Source organism: Phyllostomus discolor, chromosome 5, assembly GCF_004126475.2.
Source record: "Phyllostomus discolor isolate MPI-MPIP mPhyDis1 chromosome 5, mPhyDis1.pri.v3, whole genome shotgun sequence".
In the NCBI taxonomy this organism is placed as follows: Eukaryota; Metazoa; Chordata; class Mammalia; order Chiroptera; family Phyllostomidae; genus Phyllostomus; species Phyllostomus discolor.
In genome coordinates this window covers 86,544,610-86,571,230 of record NC_040907.2, presented here as the reverse complement: position 1 = coordinate 86,571,230, position 26,621 = coordinate 86,544,610, and the positions used below count along the sequence as shown (strand labels likewise).

Below are 26,621 nucleotides of genomic sequence, written 5' to 3'. Positions count from 1 at the left end.
CATCTTCCTATAAATTACAGAGGTCCTTAGGGATATATCATTTCAGAGAGGTGTGTAGGGAAGTACGAGGGTCTTCTGGTTGATGACTGGGCTTCGTTTGATAAAATCCATCTCTGAAAAATTAGGTATTTTAAACTATACATATAGTGATTAGTATGAGAAGTGAGGGACATAAACAAAATATATACCTAGACATGCTTGTAACAGAATTATGTAGTTCTAGAAAAACTTTTTCAGCTGTTCAGATATCACAGTGGAAAAACCTCAAAACGAAAATATCTGAAGTCATACTGTTAAATGAAAAAAACAAGTTGCAAGACAATACCGTATAATCCCATTTAACAGAACTAAAAATAAATCTTTATTATTTGTGCATGTATTAATACATATTTGAAAATGTTTAGAAAAAAGATTCGGGAAGACATAAAAATGAACTGTGGGTAAGGAGGTGAGACAGGGAACTTTTACTTTTTACTCTGTTATATAGTTTTGTATGTAGTTGAAACTCAGGATAAATTTGAACAAGAATGTATACTGCTTGTACTAAAAACAAAAAATTTTTCATGTAATGTTATGAAACTGGTTCATCATAAGCCTAGTCAATTGATTTCAGAGTCAAGCAAATGGTTACATTATTATGTGAAAGAGAATGCATCTTTATTTAAAGGGTGAAGACAGAACACACTTATACCACAAATAATGTGGTTATATGTTATTGTATAGTCTAATCGTTAAACTTCCCCTGAGCACTTCACTGGGTTTGAGCCAGCCTTGAAATCAGTTATTTGCTCAAGGCAAGTTGTTATTTATGCCAGGCCCACAGAAAAGACAGATGATTTAATTAATTTTACTGCTTTTGTTTCTCAGTGGAAAAACATTTCATTCACAAGGCTTATGTAGGCCTATTCTACCAGCCATTGGTACACTAAAAGCAAAACACTCTAAGCAATGTTTTAAAAATACCATTTATGCATACCTGATAGCTTCTGCCATTTTAGTGCTTTCTCTTTTTCTGTCATCTGTTAAACGCCGTATAAAATAAATAAAGTCGAGACCACAGCAGAAGACACTGCCCACGGCGCTGAGCAGCACAAGCTTGCTGTCGTCGGCAGCAGCTGTGCTCAGGGCGCTCTGGACTTCTTTCATTACCTGAAAGTCACCAAAAGTTAAAGTGGCAAAGAGTATTTTTGATACAGAATTCTAAAAGCATTTTGTTATGGAATAACCTGGATTCTACAGAAAGTGCATTTATAGCCTAATATTGTTCCCTATGTATCTACCATAATTTGAAATTCACAAATTTCTTATTTCTGTAACCAGAGATTAGGAATGGTAGGCTGAGAATATGACTATATAATTATGAATACAGTATAATTAGAAAGATGTGTAGATCTATTACTTTAATATTCTAATCATTGTGGCTCTCAGTAGATAAGGTGAGTTACACATTACAAGGGCTGGCAAAAATCAGTTTATAGCTGTGAGTATGGAAAAGTTTATTCTTGTATTACTGTTAATAACTGTATTATTGTTATCTGTGATTTGGATTAAAACTGTAAACCTGCTTTTGTCCACCCCTGTATATCCACTAGATATTTCTACACTTTGGACAGCAGGTGGCACATTCAATCAGTTGAAAGAAACTACTTCAGTTCCCTGCGCTTTTTTGTTGTTCAATACCAATCACCATATGTGAGACAGAAATCCCAATAGTTTGGTGCATAAGTGCATTAGGTGCAAATACATGAAAACAGAAGCATTCAGGATGGGCAGTACTCTGAAGTATTAACTCATGAAGAGGTTCTGCAGTCTAAAAATGGAATGGGAGCCAGCCCAAAACACATTTGTCATGTGACCCTGGCCAGAAATTCAAACTTGATGTAGTCTGGTTTTCTTGTTTAGGGAAAAAAGTTGACCTGTCTGCTCAGGAAATGGAGAAAAATTACTAGAACTTAAAATTTTAAGTAAGGTACAGTGCAGGTTCAAATACTTCTGATTTAAGATGTGTCAAAGAATTAGTTTTTGAACCTTTACAAGTACTAGTTTCCTTTGATCCTTGAAAGTGAACTTTAGCAGGTACTATTAGCAACAAAATCACTGTAGCTTTAATTTCCACTACCATGCTGAAGACTGACTGGGAATGATGGTAAAAAATATTCTGAAGGGACTGAGACCTATGGTATTTTAATCTTGTCCAAACAAACAACACTTGGAAAATCTGAGGAGAGCTAAAGAAAAGCATGTGCACACACACATTTTACATATAATTTCAGGGAGGCTGGAATCTCCTGGAGGCCCCGCACGCACTCAGGTTAAGAGCTTGCAACCTGGAGGCACAATTACCGTCTCCTCCATGCGGAACCCTGGTTCCTGTCACAGCCCACACCCTTGAGGAATGAAGATGGACACTGGACACATGCATACTGCCCCAACTTCACTGCAGTCATACGTGTTAAAAGGACCAAGACTGCCACACTTCACCTTTGCTTCCTACCTCTTGGTAGTTACTGTGAAACAGCCCAGAAAGAGAGTTAGGAAAAGCACAAAAAGCGCCTATCTGGCAGAGCAGGCCTTTGAGAAACAGGATGCAGATGCACAAATCAGCCCAAGGAACATTTCTCACCTCTGGATTTAGTGAGTTATTCTCTGATGATTTTGTTGATAACAAGATGTGGGTGAAGCCATCCTGCTTCCTGACGACAATATCTCTGTATCTGTAGGCACTTTCTGTTTGCCTCACACTGAAACGCAACCGCTTGTCAAAAGGCTGGTCTCTTCGGTCGTCAAGAAATTTCCTTTTCCCGGCTGCCCCTCCTGTAACAGATGTCTGTATGTTGGTTGTTCCATTGGCTGTTAATGCATCCATAAATGGAGATGTACCTGCCAAGAGTTTGAAATCACAGTGGTCTCTGATGTCTTGCTACTACTTTTGCTCCCTAGTGTTGTCTCTGAATTAGGTAAAAATGTTCCTCACAAACTCAGAATTTAATGTTTTCATATAAGAATGTTAAAAATCAGAACCCTTGGTAAGTCTTCTTTTAAAAAAGGCATTTGTTTGACATCAAAGTCTGACAAGGAAATCACCCTCTTGTATTTTGCCTAAAAAATACAGATGAAAAGTTACTTGCTGAAAAGAAGCTACAAAATTTGAGACTTTTGAGGAATGGAATTAAAAGAGAATGGGTCTCATTAAGAGTACCTATTCCAGACTTGAGAGGGTGAAAGAAAAAAGAAAACTGATTCAAGAAAACACCTTCTTATTAGAGCTGAGGCTGCCTGGTATTTCCATTTCTGAATGCAAGACTGATTTGTGCAGACACATGAGGGAACCATCCACTTCTGAGGGGCCCTACCATGTGGTGCCATGGCCACCACTGCAGACCACTGCCTCCAGGTGAGGCACACAAGATATCCAGCAGTTCCTTCTGATGTCCTGGGATGTGACTACTCATGATGTCTGTCCATGGATCCTAGTTCTAGATTTTCAAACACCCTTTAAATAGCTAAAGACTGCTCTTTACTGGAAAAAAAAAAAGTTTCGCTAATGTTCCCCACCTGTGTCAGCTCCTCAATATCAAATCTGATTGCTGTTTTTCTATCCATTTAAAAAATGTAAGTGTCCTGAATTTAATATTTATTATGATAAAGTTAAGAGTTTTATTTAGTGCTTTCCTTGAGTTATCAAGAAATGTCAGAGTAAGAACTTAAGTATTATGTAAATAATTATCCTCCTATTTCATATGAATTGTCTACATATTATCTAACCAGGTAATGAGTACAGAGGGCCTTTGAGTTGAGGAAAAAAGGGAAAAGAAATGTATGAAAACAGGGCCAGGCTAATTAATAAAATTAGTGATGCAGAAGATCTCTGAGGGGAAGAACATAATAAAATATGAGTTGGAAACACTTCCTCGAAAGTGAAAGAAAACAAGCCAAGGCCACCAGAGAAGACTTAAAACGGACATTTAAGAGATGTCCAATAATCTCCTAGGTAAGACAATCTGACTTGCATTCAATTAGCAGAAACACCTTATGCTTTTAATTTTTTGAAAAACTGGAAGACATTCTAATACATGCACACAGTTCAAGAATCTAAAAATATGAAAAGATACATGGTGAAAGGCCTGCATCACCCCTCTCCTTCCTCCAGGGTGCCATCTGCCCAGGGTCCTCTACCTTCCAATTAGTCCCTTGTCTGGTTTCCAGGTTCCTTTGAACGTGTTTATGTATAGTGGACTCCGAGAAAAATATTCATTTGATGTGAATTCGTAAATGTTCTCCGACCTCTTCTACTCTCAGATACCCACCTCTAATCTGCTTGTGTTCTCAGTACCATTCTCTGTTTTCACGTCCATCACAGCCTGACCTGGTCTACAAGTATACTTGCTGCCTCCACTCTCCCCTTTATCTGCCATTCTTCAACCCATTCTAATTTGGAGCTACAGCTGCCATGACCAGACAACGTCTTGAGTACAAAGAAATGGACTGTGGATGATTATGTACCAGAGCATAGGTGCCAGCCAAGGAGACGAAGGGTTGGAGATAAGTACTTGGGAATTGGTACCCAGAAATGATGGTTGAATTGTGAGTAGGAACACCAAAGGGAAGAGTGAGGAACGAGCCTTCTGGGGAGAGCCATATGCAAGGTCAGGAGGCAACAGAGAAGCAGGAAGGCAACAATAGGCTTCCACAAAGAAGAAAATGCCATGGCAATGGGATGTGGCATATACCATAGAGAGATAAAGGAGAAAGTGGGGTGGGGGAGAGACGAAGGGAGGAGATTAGGGGTCATTTAATAAACTTGGGTGAGTTGTTTCACTGGAGTGCTAAGGGTAAAAGCCGGACTACAGAATTCAGAAAGACAGATAAAAGTTGTTAAATAAAAACCATAAATGTTCAAATCAAGAATTTGTTGAAATGCTATCTGAAGGGACAGAGAAATACAACTGCAGCTGAGTGGACACTGATATTTAGGTGATGGCTGACAATAATGACTTCCCTGACTAAAAAGAGATCAGTTCGGGAAGAGTCCTGCACAGATGGAAGTGGAAAGTCATATAACGTGGGGGTGAAGGGTGACATGACAAAGGTGAAATGACTGGAGACAGGCTGGAGGATCTGGCTTTCTTGAGAAGAAGGGTTTCTTGCACACTACACATGCAGTGGGCTAATAACAAGTTAGAGCTCTTTGGGTCTTTTAGTGCCCACTGGCTTTGGATCAGTCCCTTCCACCCATATACTGTTCTTGATTCCCAGTGTCAAGTAATTTCTTTTCCTATTTCAAAAAGCCGCACATTCCTTAACTCTCCAAATAATTTTCCTTGTGGATTCCTTCCATGGAAACAGGATTCCTAGGCTATGAGGTCCATGTAGCCTTTATATGTGAGTTGAAAACCCCAACATTTTCTTTGAGCCTATGGAGCTATCCATGGTTCTGCAAATTTAAAAATGGATTCATATCAGCTCATGCTGACCAGAATTGAACCTGGCTTTCATTTCTCTGTTAAAACTGGTGTCATTGTGGTCCCTGATGATTTCAGACCCTATGATCTTGCTACACCTACCCCAATATAACTCCTGGGACCCCCTCTATCCACCTCTGGGGCCATGTAACTTCTAACTGTGGCTTACTTAGGTAAAGAACTGTTCACAGCAGTATTGTGTCTTGGAATCTGACTCCCAACACTACACTAGGTTCTACCCCCCAGCCCCTCACCCCATTCATTTATGCCCTTTGGCCCCTCACTTATGACAATCCAGCCACAGCATTCTTTCACAATCCATCCAGCTTGGTGCTCACCTCACGGCCTTTATACTTGCTCTTCCCTCTGCCTAGAATGTTCTTGCCCTAAAGGGTCACATGGATCATTCCTTTTGCTCATCTGGTAGCAGGTCAAATGCCACCCTCTCAGAGAAGCCTTCTTGAACCACTTACCTAATGAGTGACCCTCTACCCAATTACTGTTTCACATTGCCCCTGTTTGTGTTTCTGTAGTGCTCCTCACCAAAGTTATTTTTTCTCATTTGGTTTTATTTATAGTATATATTATAATACTCCACACAGCTCCATGAAAGCAGGATGCCTGTTTCATTCACTAATCTATCCCTAGTGCTTATAATGTGCAGTATTTACTAAATATGGTCCCTTCTGTAAAGGGACCATGATCTACTTTTGGTTCAGCTCCCTCAACTCAGAGGTGAGAAGGTAGGCAGTCTGACGCATGTCACACTGACTGCCTCATACCAATCTGGGGACAGCCAGCTGCTGTACTACAGAGCAGAATCAACTGCTATTGACTGAACTTAAAAGGCAAACATTGAGATATGGGGCAAAATAGCCTCACAATTTAAACTGTGAAAATTTAGTGTGGCTCACCAGACCAACAGCTCCAATGAAAACACAGAAGTAACAGTTGTTTCAATGAACTGATAGTTCCTTAAAGATTTGAATTCAGAGACAGTATACTAAATGCTTTCCTCGGATTTACTGGCATAAAACTCAGCTAAATAAAAAATAAAAACAAATTTCAGGGTCTCTGCTAAAAAGTGAGTTTTCTTTTTAACATGGTTGAGAGCAAAAAAACCCCCCCAAAACCCTCAAATGTATTGTTAACCGGTTAAAATTCACCGCTTTAAAAGCATCTCTCTAAAATGATGTGGTTTCTGCGTTCAGCCACAAGGGGGAAACATATCTGGATCTCCTCACTTGCCAATGAGAACTGGAAAACGAACAACATCCAAGAAACAACCATTTCAGACATAAGACAACAGGCAGTGGAGGACCATGCTCCCACAGCGAAGGGGAACAAACCAGGAGAGCCCAACAACCCACTGGCTTGCTGCTTGGAGGCTATTTCCACACTGCAGGTGCCACGGAGAGAACCTAGACACAGCTGGGCAAATGCTGAACTGAGAACACACACTGGACGTTAAGGGGACCAGGAAGCTGTAATTTGTGGGACAGGGTATTGAAAAGGAGGGAGATGCACAGAAAGTTCCAGAACTGCCTAGGGATGCACTAGAGGTAAGCACCATCTGAGCATGCAGAGGGTTAAGTCCACACAGCTTGGCTGGCAGAGAACAATTACTGGTAAATTGAATAACTCAAGAGTTAACAAAGCCTGGAAGCCCTAAACAGCTGGAGTGGAAAGACTTCAACGAATACCTGATGCTTTGGGTAGAGACCCCAGAAGAGGTACTAGCTAGATTATAAAGTGTACCGGAGAACTGCACTAATAAAGCTTAAAAATAAGCCTTCAGAGTGTCAAATCAATATGCAGGCAACAATTGGCTGCCAAAACAAAGCTAAGACTTTTAAAAGCATACAATAAAATCCAGCGTCCCAACATGTAAAAGTCACAACACTTAGCAATAAAAACTTACTAGACATGGCAAGGGAAGTAGGAAAATCATAACCGAGATCAAATCAGTTAATAGAAAGAGACCTAAAAATGAGAGATGAAGGAATTACTAGAAAAGGACATTTCTACAACTGTTATAAATAACCTCAATGTGCTCAAGGATTTAAAGGAAAACATAAACAAGAAGAAATGAAAGATTAGAAATAAATATTTCACTGGCTACATTTAACAGGTTAGATACAACAGGAAAAAAAGATCAGAACTTGAAAACATATCTGTGGGCTCTATGCAAAGTGAAGAACAGAGTGAAAGGAACAATTACAGTAAGTAAAGCCCAAGAGCTTTGGGGGATAACATCATGCTGTCTAGCATATCTGTAATTTGAGGCTGAGAAAAGGTTTTTACACACAAGGTGTTTGTGTATAAAAACATCTGTAGAAAATAATGGCTTCAAGTTTTCCATATTTGTTGAAAACCAGAAGCCCACGCACCCAAGAAGCTTAACAAATACCAATCAGGACAAACACAAAGAAAACCAAACCATGGCACATCATAATTAATCTGCTGAAAGCTAGTGAGAAACACAATCTTCAAAGCAGGGAGAGGAAAAAGACATAATAGCCACAACAACATAAAAACTGTGTATTTATACCTTTGAAAGCATATAAAATAGAAGAAAAAGGAGGGGCAGCTTTAAGATGCATGAAGGAAGAGATGTCATCATAGACATACGGTATATATGTAGCATTAATATCTTTCAAAAAGAAGGAAGTAAAAACTTTTCCAGACAAAAGCTGAGAGAATTTGTAGCCAGCAAAGCTGCAGTACAAGAAATATTAAAGGAAGTTCTAAGGACAAAATGGTATCAGACAGAAGCTTGGATATATACAAAGCAGTAAAGAGCAACAGAATTGGTAAATATATGGATAAAAATGAACCGGTACAGGCTACATATAAAGTTTAATTAATTAAAAGTGTAAAGTAGTAACTGACTGGCCTAATCACACATACACAAAAATGCTTCCATGTCAACCTAAAAGAAATGAGTAAAACCCATTTTGTATATACTATGCGAATGCTTTAGAGTATGTTCAAGAAATTGACAACTTTCTGGAATTCTTAAGACTTATCTCTGACATAGCAGAAACACAGAGAGAAAAATTACTAGGACAAGATAAAAGTATAGTTACGAAAAAATCACCTCTGAAAACCACTGTGGACTGGCAAGGTAGGGAACCACTGACTATGAAGTCTAAGTCAGCACCAAGGAAAGGAAATCTATCAAATGCATTTGTACCCTGATGCCAGAACTTGACATAGATGACATAAAACAAGTCCACATAATATTTTTCCTTATTACTCATGGCATCAAAATCCCATTGACACCAAATATTGTGAAGCTATCTTTCTCAATTTTAATTCTAGTACACTTCTAATCACAATTTCAGTGGTTATGAATTGGTTGGAAGACAAGCTTAAATTTTTTTTTTAAAAAGAATAAGGAGTGATATATACCTTAATAGTTACGTAGTATTTAACTGCATTAAGGGCATGGTTCTAGCACAGGGCAAGATATTAGACTTTACAACTAGACTTAAGCTTAAAAGTATAACTCCTACGATGATAACACATTACAAATCAATACAAGCCACCATGGATCATTCATTCATTAAGTGGTAATGAAAACTTGGTAGTTAATTCCCTTCCTTCCTTACCTGAGGACATTTTTTTCAATGCATTCAGAGACAGTGGAAGGGAGACAGATAAATATCCACGTGAGAGAGTAACATCAATTTGTTGCTGCCTGTACGTGCCCAGACTGGGGACTGAAACCTACAACCTAGGTATGTGCCCTGACCAGGAACTGAACCTGCAACTTTTTGGTCACAGGACAATGCTCCAACCAACTGAGCCACACTTGCCAGAAAGGTAGTTAATTTTCTAAATACAAAAGTCTATTTAAGTCTACACTTAATATCATATACCAAAATATATTCATACAATGAAAATCAAGAAAAACTGATCTTACAAGTAAAAATGAAACAATTAGGAAAAATTAAATCAGAGATGGTAAACACACACAAAGTGGTATATTTCTAGAGAGCAATTTTATAGGTATGTCAAATTCTGTCTTTGTAATTCCATTTTCAGAATTCTAACAAAAGGAAAAGGCATTATACGAGGACGTTTTCCAAATAACTTTACTTTGAAAATGAAAAACTGTAAAGAGCCCTAAATAAGGAAATAGTTAAACAACTTACAGTGTATATCCATTGCGTACATTATTTAGCTGCCATTATATTTATGAAGATTTCAAAATACAAGTCAGTAAGTATATCATAGCAGCTACCATTTATATTACACATTACATCTGGAAGGTGAGTGGTGCAGATCTTATTCTCGAATTTGCATTCTTTTACCTTTAAAATTAAGATTTATCGTTATATCCCTGAGTACATTTCAGTTTAGGGTTGTTTAATCAAAAGTTGGCAAATTAGTAAGTTGTCAAGGAAGTATAGGTCTCAACTGCAAAAAAAGTTCAAAACTGGTTTTTAATCATCTTGGATATTCATGGGCATTACATTCTTTAGCTTAGAAACGAAGCACTGTAGTTTCCACAGTTACTATCCTTACTTTGTAGAGTTTGATGTTTCAAAAGTTATCTACACTTATTGAACCTAATTCCACTTAATTATTACAAAGAGCCTACCATTTTACTCACATTATGTAGTTTGCTAACTGAATTCAGTAAAACTTTTAAAATGAACATAAACAGTGAACTAACAGGCTTTAAACACCAGAATCCCATTTTTTTCCACATGTTAAATGAATCTTTTATAAATAATCATGAAAGTCTCTTTGCTGAACTCATCCTATTAGTTTCCTGTCCATACAGATCTCTGGGTTTAAGGTTATACAGGGTCTGTCCAAAAAAAGTCCAACCATTGTTAACATAATGAGAACTGTTTGCATGCTACTGATATAACCTGGTAACTAAGGTGAGTGGACTGGAATGCACATGTGTGAATGACAAAGACTTCACTGTATTAGTCAATAGGGGTGGCAGATGCCACTGTCTGAGCATGTGTGCTCTGTGGCTGTCACATTCAAATTGACTGAGCAAGTTGAGAAATGAATCTGCATCAAATTTCGCATTAAGCTCGAACATTCCTCCATGGAAACTAATCTGATGATTCAACAGGCTGTAGCTATGGGCAACTGGTGATTGGCAGCTTCATCACCATGACCTGCCCACTCATGAATCACATCTCATGTAGAGTTTTTTGGCGGAACATCAGATCACCCAGGAGACTCACCCCCCTACAGCCCAGACTTGGCACCCCGTGCCTTCTGGCTTTTCCCAAAACTAAATTCACCTTTGAAAGGGAAGAGATTTCAGACCGCTGATGAAATTCAAAATACAATGGTGCAGCTCATGGTGCATGGAAGAACTGTGTGACATCCCAAGGTGCCTACTTTGAAGAGAGCTGACGCATCATTATCCTATGTACAATGTTTTTTGTATTTTCTTCAGTAAATGTCTCTATTTTTCATATTACCATACATAGCTGGATGCACTCTGGACACATCTCATATATGCTCACTCTTAGAATACATTGTCAGTGCTGCTACAATGTTTTGCTTTAACAAGACTGATGTAATAGGAATAATCTGAGGACAATGCAAATTTCACCTGTGTTTGACTGATTTTATCTAGACCAAGTTGGTGACAACCACCCTCAGGTGAATCTAGCTGGGCAGGAATACACAAACCCATACCTCCAACAGCTACTACATCACATGTACGGCTTTCTGTGTGATTTCAGATCCCATTTCCAGTACACTTCACAAGAAACCAAGAGCTAAGCAGCCCTTTGAACACTTACTTCTTTCACCAAACTGCAGGACTTGTTCAAGATAATGTGCCACGTTTATTATAGTTACTTAGGTTTTTCTTAGCCATTTAACATGTCAGTTTGTCCTATCATTTTTATTTGGTTTCTGTCTTATTTTTATAGGTGCCAATGACAGACAGTTTTTGAATGTTGGGCATGGCCCCTGCCCCATTTCCCTTTGCACAGTGTGATGATTTTTAGGAATGTATATGCTTTATTATAGCAGAACGGGCTATAAGTTTTCTTTCCACTGCTCAGTATCAAAATCTTTTTTTTCTGATTTGAGAAAGAATTTATTCACAGCCATATTTTAGAACTGGCCCTAAAATTAAAAAATTTAAATACATAAAGCAGCCAGCAACTGCTTAATGAGGAGTAAGGATGGAAATGTTACAAAATCAAGCCCCACATTCAGAGAGAGCTCTATTTTCCATCAGTTAAATTCTCCCAGGAGGAACTTTCTAATATAAAATGGGGGTCCACCCATATCCCACTAAAAAAACACCTGGACATAGCTGTCCCCACCCCAAAATATACAGGTAAGGAACTAGGAACAAAGTGGACCGCCAAAGCAAGGGCCCCCAAAGCTCATTAAAATTGAATGAAGATTCTCAAACAGTAGAGAGCCAAGTATTATGTCTATGTGCTCCAAGGCACTTAAGTGGGTTTTCCTCCCTCATTCCAGCTACTATAGCAATTGTTGTTCATGCTCAGTCTAGCCTAGACTATTGATGGACACTTGGGCTGCTTTTGTATCTTGGTGATTGTAAAAATGCTGCAATGAACATAGGGGTGCTTATATTCTTCAAATTAATGTTTTGGGTTCCTTTGGATATATTCCCAGAAATGGAATCACTGGGTCAAAAGGCAGATCCCTTTTTAATTTTTTTTGTTATCTCCAACTGCTTTCCACAGTGGCTGTACCAGTCTGCATTCCCACCAAACCTGCAAAAGGGTTCCCCTTTGTCCACATCTTTGCCAGCACTTGTCTGATTTATTGGTGATAGCCATTCTGACAGGCATGAGATGGTATCTCATTGTGGTTTTAATTTGCATTTCTCTAATGATTAGTGACACTGAGCATCTTTTCATATGTCTGTTGGCTATGTGTATGTCCTCTTTGGAGAGGTGTCTATTCAGGTCCTTTGCCCATTTTTCAATTGAGTTGTTTTTTTCTGGTGTTGAGTATTGAAGTACTTTATAAATTTTGGATATTAACCTCTCATCAGATGTACCAGTGAACAAGTTCTCCCATTCTGTGGGTTGTCTTTTTATTTTGTTGACAATTTCCTTTGCTGTACAAAAACTTTTTAGTTGGATGTAGTCCATTTATTTTCTTTTGTTTCCCCTGCTTGGGGAGATATATCCAATAAAATATTGCTACAAACAGTGTCTGAGACTTTGCTGCCTATATCTTCTTCTAGGATTTTTATGGTTTTGTGTCTACCGTTTCAGTCCTTGATCCATTTTGAATTTATTCTTGTGTGGTGTAAGATGGTGGTCTAGTTTCATTTTTCTGCATGTATCTGTCCAATTTCCCCAACACCACTTATTGAATAAACTATTTTTAGCCCATTGTATGTGCTTGCTTCCTCTGTCAAATATTAATTGATTATAAAACTGTGGGTTTATGTCTGGGCTCTCTATTCTGTTCCATTAATCCATGTGTCTGTTTTTATGCTGGTATTATGCTGTTTGATTACCATGGTCTCATAATACAGTTTGATATCAGGTGGCGTGATTCCTCCAACTTTGTTCTTTCTCAGGATTGCTGTTGCTATGAGAGGTCTTTTATGGTTCCATATAAATTTTAGAACTATTTGTTCTAGTTCTGTGAAATGCATCGTTGGAATCTTGATAATAATTGCACTGAATCTATAGATTGCTTTGGTTAGCACGGACATTTTAATGATGTTAATTTTTCCTATCCATGAACATGGTATATGCTTCCACCATGGTATTTGTATTTTCTTTCCCTTCTTTTTTCAGTGTCTCATAATTTTCTGATTACAGGTTTTTAATATCCTTGGTTACATTCATTCCTAGGTATTTTATTCTTTTTGAAGCAATTGTGAATGGGATTGTTTTCTTAATTTCCCTTTGTTAGTTTGTTATTGGTATATAAAAATACAACAGTGGCTTTCTGAATATTAATTTTGTACCCTGCTACTTGAACTCATCTGTCAGTTCCAGTAGTTTCTTGGTGGAATATTTGGGGAATTTTTAGATAGAGTATCATGTCATCTACAAACAAAGACAGTTTAGTTTTACTTCTTCCTTTCCAATTTGGATGCTTTTTATTTCTTCTTTTTGTCTGATTGCTGTGGCTAGGACTTCCAGTACTATCTTGAATGAGAGGTGAAAGCAGACTTCTCTGTCTTGTTCCCAATCTTAAGAAGAACGGTTGTAGTTTTTACCTGTTGAGTATGATGCTGGTAGTGGGTTGGTCACACATGAACTTTATTATGATTAACTATGTTCCTTATATTCCCATTTTGCTGTTTTATCATAAACGGGTGTTTGATTTTACCAAAAGCTTTCTGTGCATCTACTGATACAATCATGTGATTTCTATCCTTCATTTAATTTAAATGGTAAATCATATTTACTGATTTGTGAATGTACAATTCTTGCATTTTCCCTTAGGACTGCTTTCCCAGTGTCCCATAGATTTTGGATTGTTGTGTTCTCATTTTCATTTCTTTCAAGGCATCTTTTCATTTCTTCCCTGATCTCATTGTTGACCCATTCATTGTTTAATAACATATTTTTTAGCTCCCATGTCTTTGCATGTTTTTCAGTGTTCTTCTTGTGATTGATTTCTAGTACCATAGCATTGTGGTAAGAGAAGATGCTTGATATAATTGCAATCTTCTTAAATTGAGTGAGACTTGTTGTGTGCCCTAACACACGTGGTCTATTTTAGAAAATGTTCCATGTGTACTTGAGAAGTACGTATATTCTGCTGCTTTGGGGTGAAATGCTCTGAAGGTATCAATTAAATCCATTTGATCTACTGTGTCATTTAAGGCTTCTGTCTCCTTGTTGATTTTCTGCCTGGAAGATCCATCCATTGAAGTCAATGGGTTGTTAAAATCCCCAACTATGACTGTATTTCTATTAATCTCTCCTTTTATGTCCACCAAGATTTGCTTTACATATTTAGGTACTTCAATGTTGGGTGCATGAATGTTTACTATGGTTATATCCTCTTGCTGGATTGTTCCCTTTATCATTATGTAGTGTCCTTCTTTGACTCTTATTATTTTTTTGGTTTCAAAGTCCATTTTGTCGGATATGAGTACTGCTACTCCAGTTTTTTTTCCTTTTCCGTTCGCATGAAATACCTTTTTCCAACCCTTTTAGTCTGTGTGTAACTTTTCAAGTGAGATGGGTCTCATGGAGGTAGCATATATATGGTTTTTTCTTATTCATTCAGTTACCCTCTGTCTTTTGGTTGGAGCATTTAAGCCATTTACATTTAAAGTGATTATTGATGGATACATATGTAGTGCCATTTTACTGTTAAACTGCTTTTCTCTGCCTCTCCTCCTTCTTCTTCTTCTAGCAAGCCCTTTAACATATGTTGTAGTATTGGTTTGGTGTTAATAAACTCTAGCTTTTTCTTGTCTGGGAAGCTCCTTATTTCTCTTTCAATTTGAAATGTTAGCTTTGCTGGGTAAAGTGGCCTTTGGTTACAGGTTCTTGCTTTCCATCCCCTTGAATACTTCACACCTCTCCCTTCTGGCCTGAAATGTTTCCATTGACTAATGAGATGCCAATCTTGTTGGAGCTTCCTGTAGGTAACTACATGTTTTTCTCTTGTGGCTTTTAGGATTCTCTCCTTGTCTTTAGGCCTTGTCATTTTTATTATGATGTCTCAAGACAGGCACCTTTGGGTCCAACTTGTTTGGGACTCTCTGAGCTTCTTGGACTTGTGTCTTTTCCCTTTACCAGATTAGGGTAGTTTTTGGTCATTATTTCTTCAAACAGATTCTTGATCCCTTGCTCACTGTCTTCTCCTGGTATTTCAACAATGCAGATGTAGTGCTGCTTCATGCTGTCCAAGATGTTTCTTAAACTCTCCTCATCCTAAAAAAAAATCTTTCTTTTTTGCTGCTGTGCTACCTGGGTGTTATTTTCTACTTTGTCTTCCAAATCCCTGATACAATTTTCTGCTTTATCTAACCCACTCTATTCTTTCCTGTGTATTATTTATTATAGATATTACATTCTTTATTTCTGATTGATCCTTTTTTATTGTTTCTGTATCTTTTTCTATGCTTTTGGGTGTCCTTGTAATCATTAAACTACCCGATAAATTGCTTGCCTCCATTTATTTCATTTAGTTCTTCTGTAGAATTCTCTTGTTCTTTCATTTGGGGCCTGTTTCTTTGTGTTTCCATTTTGACTGTTTATATTTTCTGCCTTAACTATTAAACCAATCACTTGTTAAACTCATCAAGCTGTAATCTGTAGGTCAGGCTTAAGCTCCAAACGGGGTGGGGCAGAGTAATTCCTGTGGTGGTGGTGGTGGTGGGGGGATTCTTGTTTCCCCTCAGGCTGATGCTACTTGGAGAGGAATGCTCTGCTTGAGAAAGATGGCTTCTGCAGTATGGGGAATGACTTAGCACAGGGATCCTGGCAGCTGTTCCTTCAGTTTTCTTTCCAGAGCCACCAACCCCAGACTTTCCTCAAGCGTCTCTTGTCCACGCTGCCCTCCCTCTGTTGGAACCAAAGATAAATGGCTGCAAACGAAATTCTGTGCATTAGCTCTTTAAGAGGCCCTCTGATACTCCAGCCGTCTCTCCCTGGCAGACAGAAACCTTGCTGCTTTTCATAGCTGGATGTTACCTGGGTTCCTTTCTGGGTCTGGTGCTATAAGCTTGGGAGCCCAGCTTTGAGTTTAAACCCCACACTTCTCAGGGGGACACCCCAGCCACTGAACTATCCCTCTAGATCTTCAGCTACCACCTGCAGGAACCCAGCAAACACTCTCATGCCTATGTTCTCCCTATCAGTAATGTTGTGGTGAAGTGTCCCCGCCCCCTGCCCGTCTGTCCATGTATAAGGCTTCTCTCCAGCCAGTGTTCAGTTGGTTGTTCAGAGTTTCTCTACAATTTAGTGGTAATTCCAGACTGGTCCTGGGAGGCAGTTAGTGTAGCTCCCACTTATTCCTCTGCCATCTTGGATCTCTAAAAATGCATCTCTTACAGTGGGTTGCACTGGAGAAGTTTGAAAACACAGCTTTAGACTGCTGACTACCTGTGTGTGCAGTGTGCATTTTGTCAGAAAAGTTGAACGTTGCTTCTGGCCATGACCCACAGGCTTTCCTGGCAGCTCCAGCCTGGACTCAGTATTCCCCTCTTGAACACTCTCTGGGCACTTTTGACACTGAGCTATAAAGAGCTGATTCCTTTGAGGAGGAGAGCACCACTGTGCCTGAATCCAAGCACAGCATCTAACACTTGGTCACAGGCCTCTGGGAGTCACACCTTCCTCTCACATAGCAACAGTGTGTGGAGAAGACAGATGCATTAGATACATTATTGCTGCTGGGAAGGCTTACATCCAGTTATCCCCAGCATTAGCTGGGCCTCTGCACAGTTCTCATAATTTGCCTCATTTTCACAGTAACTTTTCCACATCTTGACTCCTTCATCAGCTTCTTTGCTTCTCTACCTTCTAGTTTTGCTTCACCACATTGACTGTGGCCAACTCTATAGCCACAATAGTTTTCTTCAAGCCTTTCACTCAAGTACTTTCCCTATAAAACTAGAACCCCTCAAACCCAACTTAAGTAAAAACTTACCAGATTAATAGTTAAGATTTACCCTACATTGGGTCTCTTTTGTGTCCGACTTCATCTCCTAAGAATTAACCAGGCATCCTGCTTCCGGTTGCAGGCATGACCATTTGTATCCTAGCTACCTATCAAGAGCTAGAGGCATGCTTACTGTGGTGAGGGCCACCTGGGACAGTTATTAGCACTTGGGGGAAAAAACCCCCCCAAAACACTGCAAACCATTCATTAAAGAGAAAAAGAATATCTAAGAATAGAGGATGCATAAAAGCTGTCTTAGTCTATGAAGCATACAAATAATTCCTTGAAGCAACTAAATAACTTACAAATGCTAGAAAATATACTGAAGGCAGATAAATGGACAACTGTGAAATAAATTAGTTAAAAGCCTAAGAACAGAGAATTAGAAAGCATTTTGAAAATCAACAGAAAAAACAAAAATCAGAAACTGGTTTCTTCCATTAAAATTATTGTTTAATAACTTTTCAGAGAGAACCCATCTAAAAATATTAAGTATAAAAGGGCAATGAAATTTAGAAAGAAATTTTATTTTGAGATGAACAAGTGGAAATTAATGAGACCAGGTAACTTTAAATAAACTTTAAGACAGTGTAATTTCCTAAAAAGTTACAAGACCAACTTTAATCAAAGATTTATGGACCAAGACACACATAATAATGTAATGCTTGATATCTAAAATACAATGTGTGGCTAAGTGCCATCTATAGCAGGGGTTCTCAACCTGATTGTACAAAAGAGTCACTGGGCAGCTTTGCAAAAAATGTCTCATGGACCACAGTCCTAGCTACCTGGGTATTCTGGGAGTGCAGCACAAACACCTTTCCCATGATTCTGATGCACACCAAAAGCTGAAAACTACTCTTCTAGGGTAAACAGGTTTGGTATCTTTCACTGATGTAGCATACTTGTTTAAAACAGGATATTCAGCATAACCCAAAGAAAAAAGCTTACATCAGAAAACTAAGATTAGATTAGCAGTAACATTTCTTCCCTATCAAAAAGTCATTAAAGTCCAAATAATTAATACAGATAAATAAGGAAAATTTTTAAAATGTGACACACATAAACACTGGAAAAAATGAAGGGAGATGCTAAAACAGGTAAGATGATTAGAAATATAGAGAAACCTGAAATATTCAAAGATATTCAACATAATTGTTGTTCTTCGATAACATTTAGTGAGTGAAACAAAGGAAATAGTGAAAACTCAGGATCTGGGAACCAGCAGTGAGTGCTAGTCGCCACCAACAGGATTATATTGCTTTCCTCTTTATATAGCATTTAAGGAAACATGCTCACAATCTCACAGCTAAATAGCCTCAAAATGTGGAAATAATCTAATGGTTGGTTCTTATATTCCTTGTATTTATAATTTTCCACATTTATAATATTTCACAGTTAATACCATTCAGGAGAGTAAAAATTTCCACATTCTGATTAATCATCTTTCCTCCAAACGAACTTCCCTTCCATTAAACACTTTTTTTTCTTATTCTTCACTAAAAGCAAGAGAGGAAATCTCAGTGATCAGTCATACCAGTTTCTCAATGAAGGTAACGAGAGGTCAGAGACAACAAAGGCAGGACGGGTGGCAACTGACTTCCTTGGGCTCATCTGCACTTGCAGGCACGCAGTCCTGCATCTTGTGAAGTCTCTATTTTCTTTGATGAAAACCCAAGGTTTGAAGAGCTTGACTGACTTGCTTGAGGTTAGTAAGAGGTGAGGGGAAACATGTTCAGATCATACCTAGGTCCACCAGATGTACAAATGCTCTCTCCATCATTTGCAGTAATGATATGGGTATGTGAAAAGCTAAACAGCAAAAGGTAAATGATGTGAAAGTGTGACGAGTGATAAATGACTTCAAGAAAGTTAGGAACACTTCCAGGTAATATTGCTTAAGATTTCAGACAGTTGAATTTTAATGGGCTCTATATAGTAAGTACTCCATAAGTATTTGTTGAAGGTAACAAGTAGAATATGGCATATTGAGGTACTATGCCATTAGCAACAAAGTTGAGATGGCTAGATATATATTCAGGGGACTCTAATGAAGGTTTATTATTTTAAAAAAATGGATGAGAACGAACAACCTGAAATCACCCTTTTACAAGTTGTGCTAAGTTAAAATAAAATGTTAAAAAGAATTGTGGACTTAAAAAAGGCTGGCAAATTTAAAAACAAAAATAACTAGAACTGTCAGAAAATCAAATTGTATGGAAGTCCGACAACCAAGGAGTTAAAAAAGAAACATTCACCCAGGGGCAGAGACAGGCAGCTATGGTGGAGAGGACATGTGGCAAGGTGGCAACTGGCAGAGTGGGCAGTCCCACATCTGTGTGCAGATAAACAGGGAGGACCAACTGGGGAGGGAGACAGACCATGCAACCCAGGGATCCAGCATAGGAAAAGAAAGCCTCAAAACCTCTGACTGTAAAAAACTGGGGGTTGTGGCAGTGGGAGAAACTCCCAGTCTCAACAGGAGTTTGTTAGAGACTCATGGGGTCCCAGAGCATGCATGGGCCCACTCACCTGGGAATCAGCACCAGAAGGGCCCAGTTTGTTTGTGGGTAGCGGGGAAGTGACTGAAAGCCAGCCAAGAGCTGAGCAAGTGGCATTGTACCCTCTAGGACCGCTTCCCCCACACAGTGAAACAACGTAGCCAAGTGGGTTGCTCCTCCCTGACTAATACTTAAAGCTCCACCCCCTAGTGCATAACACGTGCATCCAGACCAAAAAGGGAAAAAAAAGAAAAAAAAAAGAAAAAAAAAAAAAAGAAAAGAAAGAAAAAAAAAAAAGAGGCCCAAATGAAAGAACAAATCAAAGCTCCAGAAAAAATACAACTAAGCAACAAAGAGATAGCCAAACTATCAGATGCAGAGTTCAAAACACTGGTAATCAGGGTGCTCACAGAAAGGGTTGACTATGGTTGCAATAGAGGAAAAAACTATGAAAAATGAAATAACATTCAACCAGAACAGAATGAAGCAAAAAATACCCCCCCCCCCCCCACACCTCACAACAACCCAGGAGAGGCTTAGGAACCTCTGGGACAACTTTAAGCATTCCAACATCTGAATCACTGGGGTGCCAGAAGGAGAAGATGAAGAGCAAGAAATGGAAAATTTATTTGAAGAAATAATGAAGAACTCCCCCAATCTGGCAAAGGAAACAGTCTTCCAGGAAGTCCAGGGAGCTCAGAGAATCCCAAAAAAGACCCGAGGAGGAACACAGCAAGGCACATTATAATTACATTACCCAAGATTAAAGATCTCTTTAAGAGAGACTCTTAAAAGCAGCAACAGGAAAGGAGACATCTACAAAGGAGTTCCTTTAACAGTATTTGATTTTTCAAAATAAACCTTACAGGTAAGAAGGGCCTGGAAAGAAGTATCTGAAGTCATGAAAACCAAGGACCTACATCCAAGGTGACTCTGCCCAGCAAAGCTATCATTTAGAATGGAAAGGCACATAAAGTGCTTCCCAGATAAGGTCAAGTGAAAGGAGTTCATCATCATCAAGCCCTTATTTTATGAAATGTTAAAGGTACTTATCTAAGAAAAAGAAGATCAAAACTATGAACAGTACAATGACAACAGACTCACAACTATCAACAACTGAACTTAAAATAACAAAAACAATAGGTAAGTAAACAAGAACAGTAACAGAATCACAGAAACAGAGAGAGATCACATGGAGAGTTATTAGTGGGGAGGAGGTGGGAGGAGAATAGGGGTAAAAGGTACAGGGAATAAGAGGTATAAATGGTAGGTACAAAATAGACGGCGAGGTTGAGAATAGTATAGGAAATGGAGAAGCAAAAGAACTTCTATGTATAGGACCTATGGACATGAACTAAGGGGAGGGAACTGCTGGACAAGAGGTGGGTGCAGGGTGGAGGAGTATAAAAAGAAGGAAAAAAAGGGACAACTGTAATAGCTTAATCAATAAAATATACTTAAAAATATTAACTATAATCACCAGGGCAATAACAAAGAAAACAGCTAAAACTATACAATAAAGGAGACAACAAAGGAATTAAAATTGTACTTCAGGAAATAACATTCATGTTCAACATGAATGATAGAAGGCAGTTAATGGAATAATGAAGAAAAAAAGACATGAGATTTATAGAGAACAAAGAGCAAAATAGCAGACAAATCCTACCATATCTATTACAGATACTCCATTCAAAAGACAGAGAGACTGGCCCTGGCCTGTGTGGCTCCATGGATTGAGTGTTGGCCTGTGAATGGAAAGGTTGCAGGTTCAATTCCCTGTCAGGGCACATGCCTGGGTTGTGGACCAGGTCCCTAGTTGGGGGTACGCTAGAGGCAACCAACTGACATTACTCTCTCCCTCTCTTTCTTCTTCCCTTCCACCCCCTCTCAAAATAAATAAAATGGAGGAAAAAAAAAGTGCCAAAGACTGGCAAGAAAGGATACAAAGACCTACTTCAGCTACGCTGCCTATAAAACACTCTAGATTTAAAGACACAAAACAAGTTGATAGTAGAAGACTGAAAAAGAAAATATACTGTGCAAGACAATACCAAAAGGAACTTGTGACAGCTATACCTTATGAGACAAAACAGACTTTAAAACAAAATAGCTATTGGAGAAAAAGGACATCTTATAGTTATAAAAGTGTCCAACCATCAAGGAGACAGTAATTATAAACAAACATGCACCTACCATGGGAGCCCTAAAATGAAGCAAATCTGGTACAACTGGAAGGAGACACTAACAATTCAACAATAATAGCTCCAATATCCCACTTTCAACATGAATACTGAACCAGGTAGAATAGGCAAAACTAGACAGAAGGCCTAGAACTAGACAACAAGGAAACAGAAGACTTGACCAGCACTGTAACTCAACTAGACCTAATAGACATTTATTACAACAACCCACCCAACAGCAGTATGACATGAATGAAATTAGAAATCAATAAAAAAAGAGAAAATTTGGTAAACCTCCACATTAAAAAGATCTCAAGTTAGGGAGGAAGAGGGGAAGAGAATGGGGGAAAAGGTACAGGGAACAAGACGCATAAATTGTCTGTACAAAGCAAACAGCGGGTAGTAAAAAACAGTATGGGAAATGGAGAAGCCAAAGAACTTATATGTGGGACCCATGGACGTGAACTAAGGCGGGGGGAGGGGGGGGGAATGTAGGTGGAAAGGGATTACAGGGAAGAGGGGAATAAAGGGGGAAAAATGGGACAACAGTAACAGCACAATCAATAAAAAATAAAAATAAGAGAGGGAGAAAAAACCCCTCTCATATTATTAGGTCAAGCATCTACTTTACGAAACTAGAAATTAAATTCCAAGCAGGCAGAAAGAAAGGAATAACAAATGAGAGCAAAAATTAATGAACCATGACTAGAAAAACAATAGCAAAAATAGTAAAACTCAAAAGATGATTCTTTGGAAGAGTCAGTAAGACTGACAAGCCTTTTTAGGCTGACCAGGATTAAAAAAAAAAAAAAAAAAAAAAAAAAGACTCAAATTACTATGGCCAGGAATGAAAGAAGATATAGTATCACTAATCTCCTAGAAGTAAAAATGATTTTAAGGGAGTATTATGAATAACTATGTCAGCAAATTAGGAAACCTAGATGAAATGGGCAAATTCCTGGAAATTACAGAAACTGACTCAGGAAGAAAAAGAAAATCTGAATAGATTTATTTATAACAAGATATTAAATAATTAAAAAATTTCCAGCAAAGAAAAGCTGAGAAGACAGCTTCACTGGTAAGAAGATTAAAACTTCCAAAAAACTGAAAAGAAAAAACACCTCCTTACTCTTTCTATGAAGTCAGTATTACCCTGATATCAAAACCATACAAGGGTATCTCATCAAAACAATAGGCTGATATCTTTTCTGAATATAGATCAAGGTCATCAACAGAGTATTAGCAAACTGAATCCAGCAGCATATACAATTAATTTATATATCATGTCAAGTGGATTTTTTCCAGGAAGGCAAAGTTGGTTCAACATATAAAAATAAATCAATGTAACAAATCACATGAAAAGAATAGGACAAAACCACATGATCATCTCAATAAATGCAGAAAAAAATGATGAAATCTAGTAATCTTTTCATGATACACTGAAAAAACTAGGTACAGAATTTACTCTACCCGATGAAGGGTATTTGTGAAAAATCCACAGCTGATAATACTTGATGAAAAACTGAAAACTTTCTCCCTAAGATCAGAAACAAGACAAAGATGTGTACTCTTTATACACTTCTAATCAATATTGTACTGGAAGTTCTAGCCAGGGTAATTTGGTAAGAAAATGAAATAAAAAATTAGAATGGAAGAAGTAAACAACTGATGAATTAAGATATATAAACAATTATTAAAACTAACAAAGAAGTGTAGGACTTACACACTGAAAATAACAAAACCTCACTGAAGAAAGTACAGACTTAAATAGATTTTGTATTGGTAAAGTAACAAACAGTTCTCCCAAAACTGATCAATGTAATGCCTATCAAGAAATCCAGCTGACTCTCTACAGCAATGGACGAGCTGATTCCAAAAGTAATTTTGACTTACCAAGAATCCAAAGAGCAAAAACAATCACGAAAAAGAACAAAGTCAGATGTCACTTCCTAATTTCAAAAGTTATTACAAAGCTACAGTAATCAAGGCAATGTGATACTGGCAAGTGGACAGATATATTGATCAATGGAATAGAACTGAGAGTCCAGAAATCAACCCGTATATCTATGTCAACTGTTTCTTTTGACAAGGGTATGAAGATCAAGCAATGTAGAAAAGAATACTAATTTTTAGTAAATGGTGTCAGGACAACAAAATAATCACATGCAGAACAATCAAGTTGGATCCATACTGTATACCATATATAAAAATTAACTGAAAATGGATCAAAGACAAATATATAAGTGCAAAATATATACAACTCAGAATAAGGTATACAGCTCTGTGACTTTGTATTAGACTAAGGGGTTCTTAACTATGATACTAAAAGCACAACCCCCCCAAAAAGAATAAATACATTAGATATCATTAAAATAAAAAACTCTTTCCTTTAAAAATCACTACAAAAAGTAAAATGACAACTAACAGGATGTGAGAAAATGTTTGCAAGTCACATGTGTAACTAAAAAATAGGCAAAGGACAGGAACAGACACAATGTCCAAAGATATGTAAATGACAAACAGGTACATGAAAAGATGCTCAACAGTACTAGTTATTAGGGAAATATGTATGAAAAGGACAATGAAATACCACTTCCAACCCACCAAGATGGCTATAATAAAAAGGAGAGCTATAATAACAATGACAGGCCAAGTGTTTGTGGGCATATGAAGAACTCGAACTCTAGTACATTGCTGGTGGGGATGTAATATGTATGGTATATAGATGCTTTGGAAAAGTTTTGCAACTCCTCAAATACTAAGCATAGAGTTACTTTATGGCTCAGCATTTCCATTCCTAAGGTATGTACCTGAGAAATGAAAACATGTCCATGCAAAAACACATACAATGTTCACAGCAGTATTCATAACAGCTGAAATGTTATAGCCACCCAAATGTCCATTAACTGATGGATAAAAAGTGGTACATCCACACACAAAAAAATTATTCAGCCAGAAAAAAGGGACGGAGTACTCATTTATGCTGCGACATAGATGAACTTGGAAAACATTATGATAAGTAAAAGAACAAAGATACAAAATCAATGCATTTGTTTTCATTTATATGAACTCTCTAGAATAGGGCAAGCCTATAGAGGCAGCAACTAGACCAGTAATTGACAGGGGCTGAGTAAGATAGAAAAGAGAGTGACTACTAATGGGAATGGGGATTCTTTTTGGAATGATGAAAATGTTCTGTTATTTATGATGGTTGTGTAACTTTGTGAAAATAAAAATTTGAATTGTATACTTTCAAAAGGTAAATTATATGGTATATAACTTATATTTGACTTTTAAATGCCAGAAAATAAGCATCTATCAAATACCAGAACCTCAAGATAGTTGTTAGTATATAATTAATACAAATGTTTACATTCAGTTTATAAAAGGTATCAAAAGATTTAAAAATAGTGAAAGTCTGAAATATTTAAATAGACAAAACTATTACAAGGGAACATTAAAGTCAATGTCAATAATAAACTAGAAGTTGCATGCATAACCCAATTTACTCAAGAAAATCTAGCCATATATAAAAAAGATAAAATATCCCTATTTTAAGTTGGGTTTATTTCAGGAATGCAAGGTTGACTACATTTCAGGAATAAAGGTGGAGGGTGGGACCCAATATAATTTACCTCCTTAATGGAACAAGGGAAAAATCTCAGATGCAGATAATTCAATAATCATTCATGACAAATTCTCTGCCCCCTCCTGAAATTAGAGTAGAGCTACCTACAGGTGATGGTCCCAATTCTTAACTCTTCTTTGTATTTCTATCCTTTGCCATGGAAACCATTACACTTTTCTCCCTTTGTTGATCGGCTGTCTTCAGCCCCTTAATCTGGAAAAAAGAGGTTTGAAAGGGACTTTGAACGGGAGGCTGCTCTCTTGTATCTTTGCCACTGCAGGAAGAATTCTGATCAGATCAGCCTGCTCCAGGAGGAAAAAAACAATCTGAGTCACCCCAGCTGTTTCAGCTGAGGTCATTCATGAAAAGAACCAGATGAGGATTTTAAATATTTAACCTTATCCGAAGCAATAAAGCTCAGGCTCTTGAATTAGGCTTTCTTACTCTTTCCTAGCTCTGCCACTATCGTCCAACTGAGCAAGTTGCTTATTTTTCTCATCAACCAATGGGGATAATAGTAGCTACCTCAAAGAGCTATTCTGTGAATAAATGCTTGCTAAGTGTAAAGCACTTATACTAGTCCCTGACATTCATTAAACACTGAATGGAGACATGCTAGAATTATTACATACACAATATTTTACTTTGTTCCATGCCCCAATCTTTTGAAAGAGTTTGTTACATAGCATTATTACGGTGACGCATAATTGATATGCCAGATACATATACTTAAAAACTCTATAGCAACATTATTCTTAATGAGGAAATCTTAAAATTTTTCCATCAGAGATAAGGACCAATACAGCAATGAACAATATGAAAACAAAATTTAAATGCCATTTATAATAATACCAAAGTATTTTATAAAACCCAAGGGATCTAATAAGGCATGGAAGGTCTCTACTCAGAAAATTGTAAAACATGTTTTTACTTATTTATGTAAAAAACTTTAAAGATGCCAATTCCCCTAAATGGTCAGATGGAATGCAATCTCAATAAAAATTTTAGTAGGGTTCTCCCTGGGGAGTGGAAATTGGCAAGGTGACTCTACACTGCATAGGGATGTGGAAAGGATCTACAGTAACCAAGGCACTCCTGAAGGAAAACAAGAAAGAAGACTTTTTCTAAGGGATGTTATGACTTAAAGATACCATAATTAAGGCAATGTGAAATTGGTATGAGGATAGATAATAAAACTGAACAGATTACAGAATAGTACATAGGTAGTCCC

The 26,621-nt window shown here is 37.7% G+C and overlaps 1 protein-coding gene across 2 annotated transcripts in view; it reads right to left on the bottom strand.

Annotated features, from left to right (window-relative positions):
• Positions 1 to 26,621, bottom strand: part of CDYL (chromodomain Y like) — a 145,166-nt gene that overhangs the window by 16,748 nt on the left and 101,797 nt on the right. The window contains exons 3-4 of one of the 2 annotated variants that reach the window (XM_028511856.2): positions 2,624 to 2,880; positions 977 to 1,149 (exon numbers count right to left, since the gene is read on the bottom strand). In XM_028511856.2, coding sequence (XP_028367657.1) covers positions 977 to 1,149; positions 2,624 to 2,880 — 430 coding nt within the window. The remainder of the gene's footprint in view (positions 1 to 976; positions 1,150 to 2,623; positions 2,881 to 26,621) is intronic. The other variant, XM_036026516.1, reaches the window with a different exon arrangement.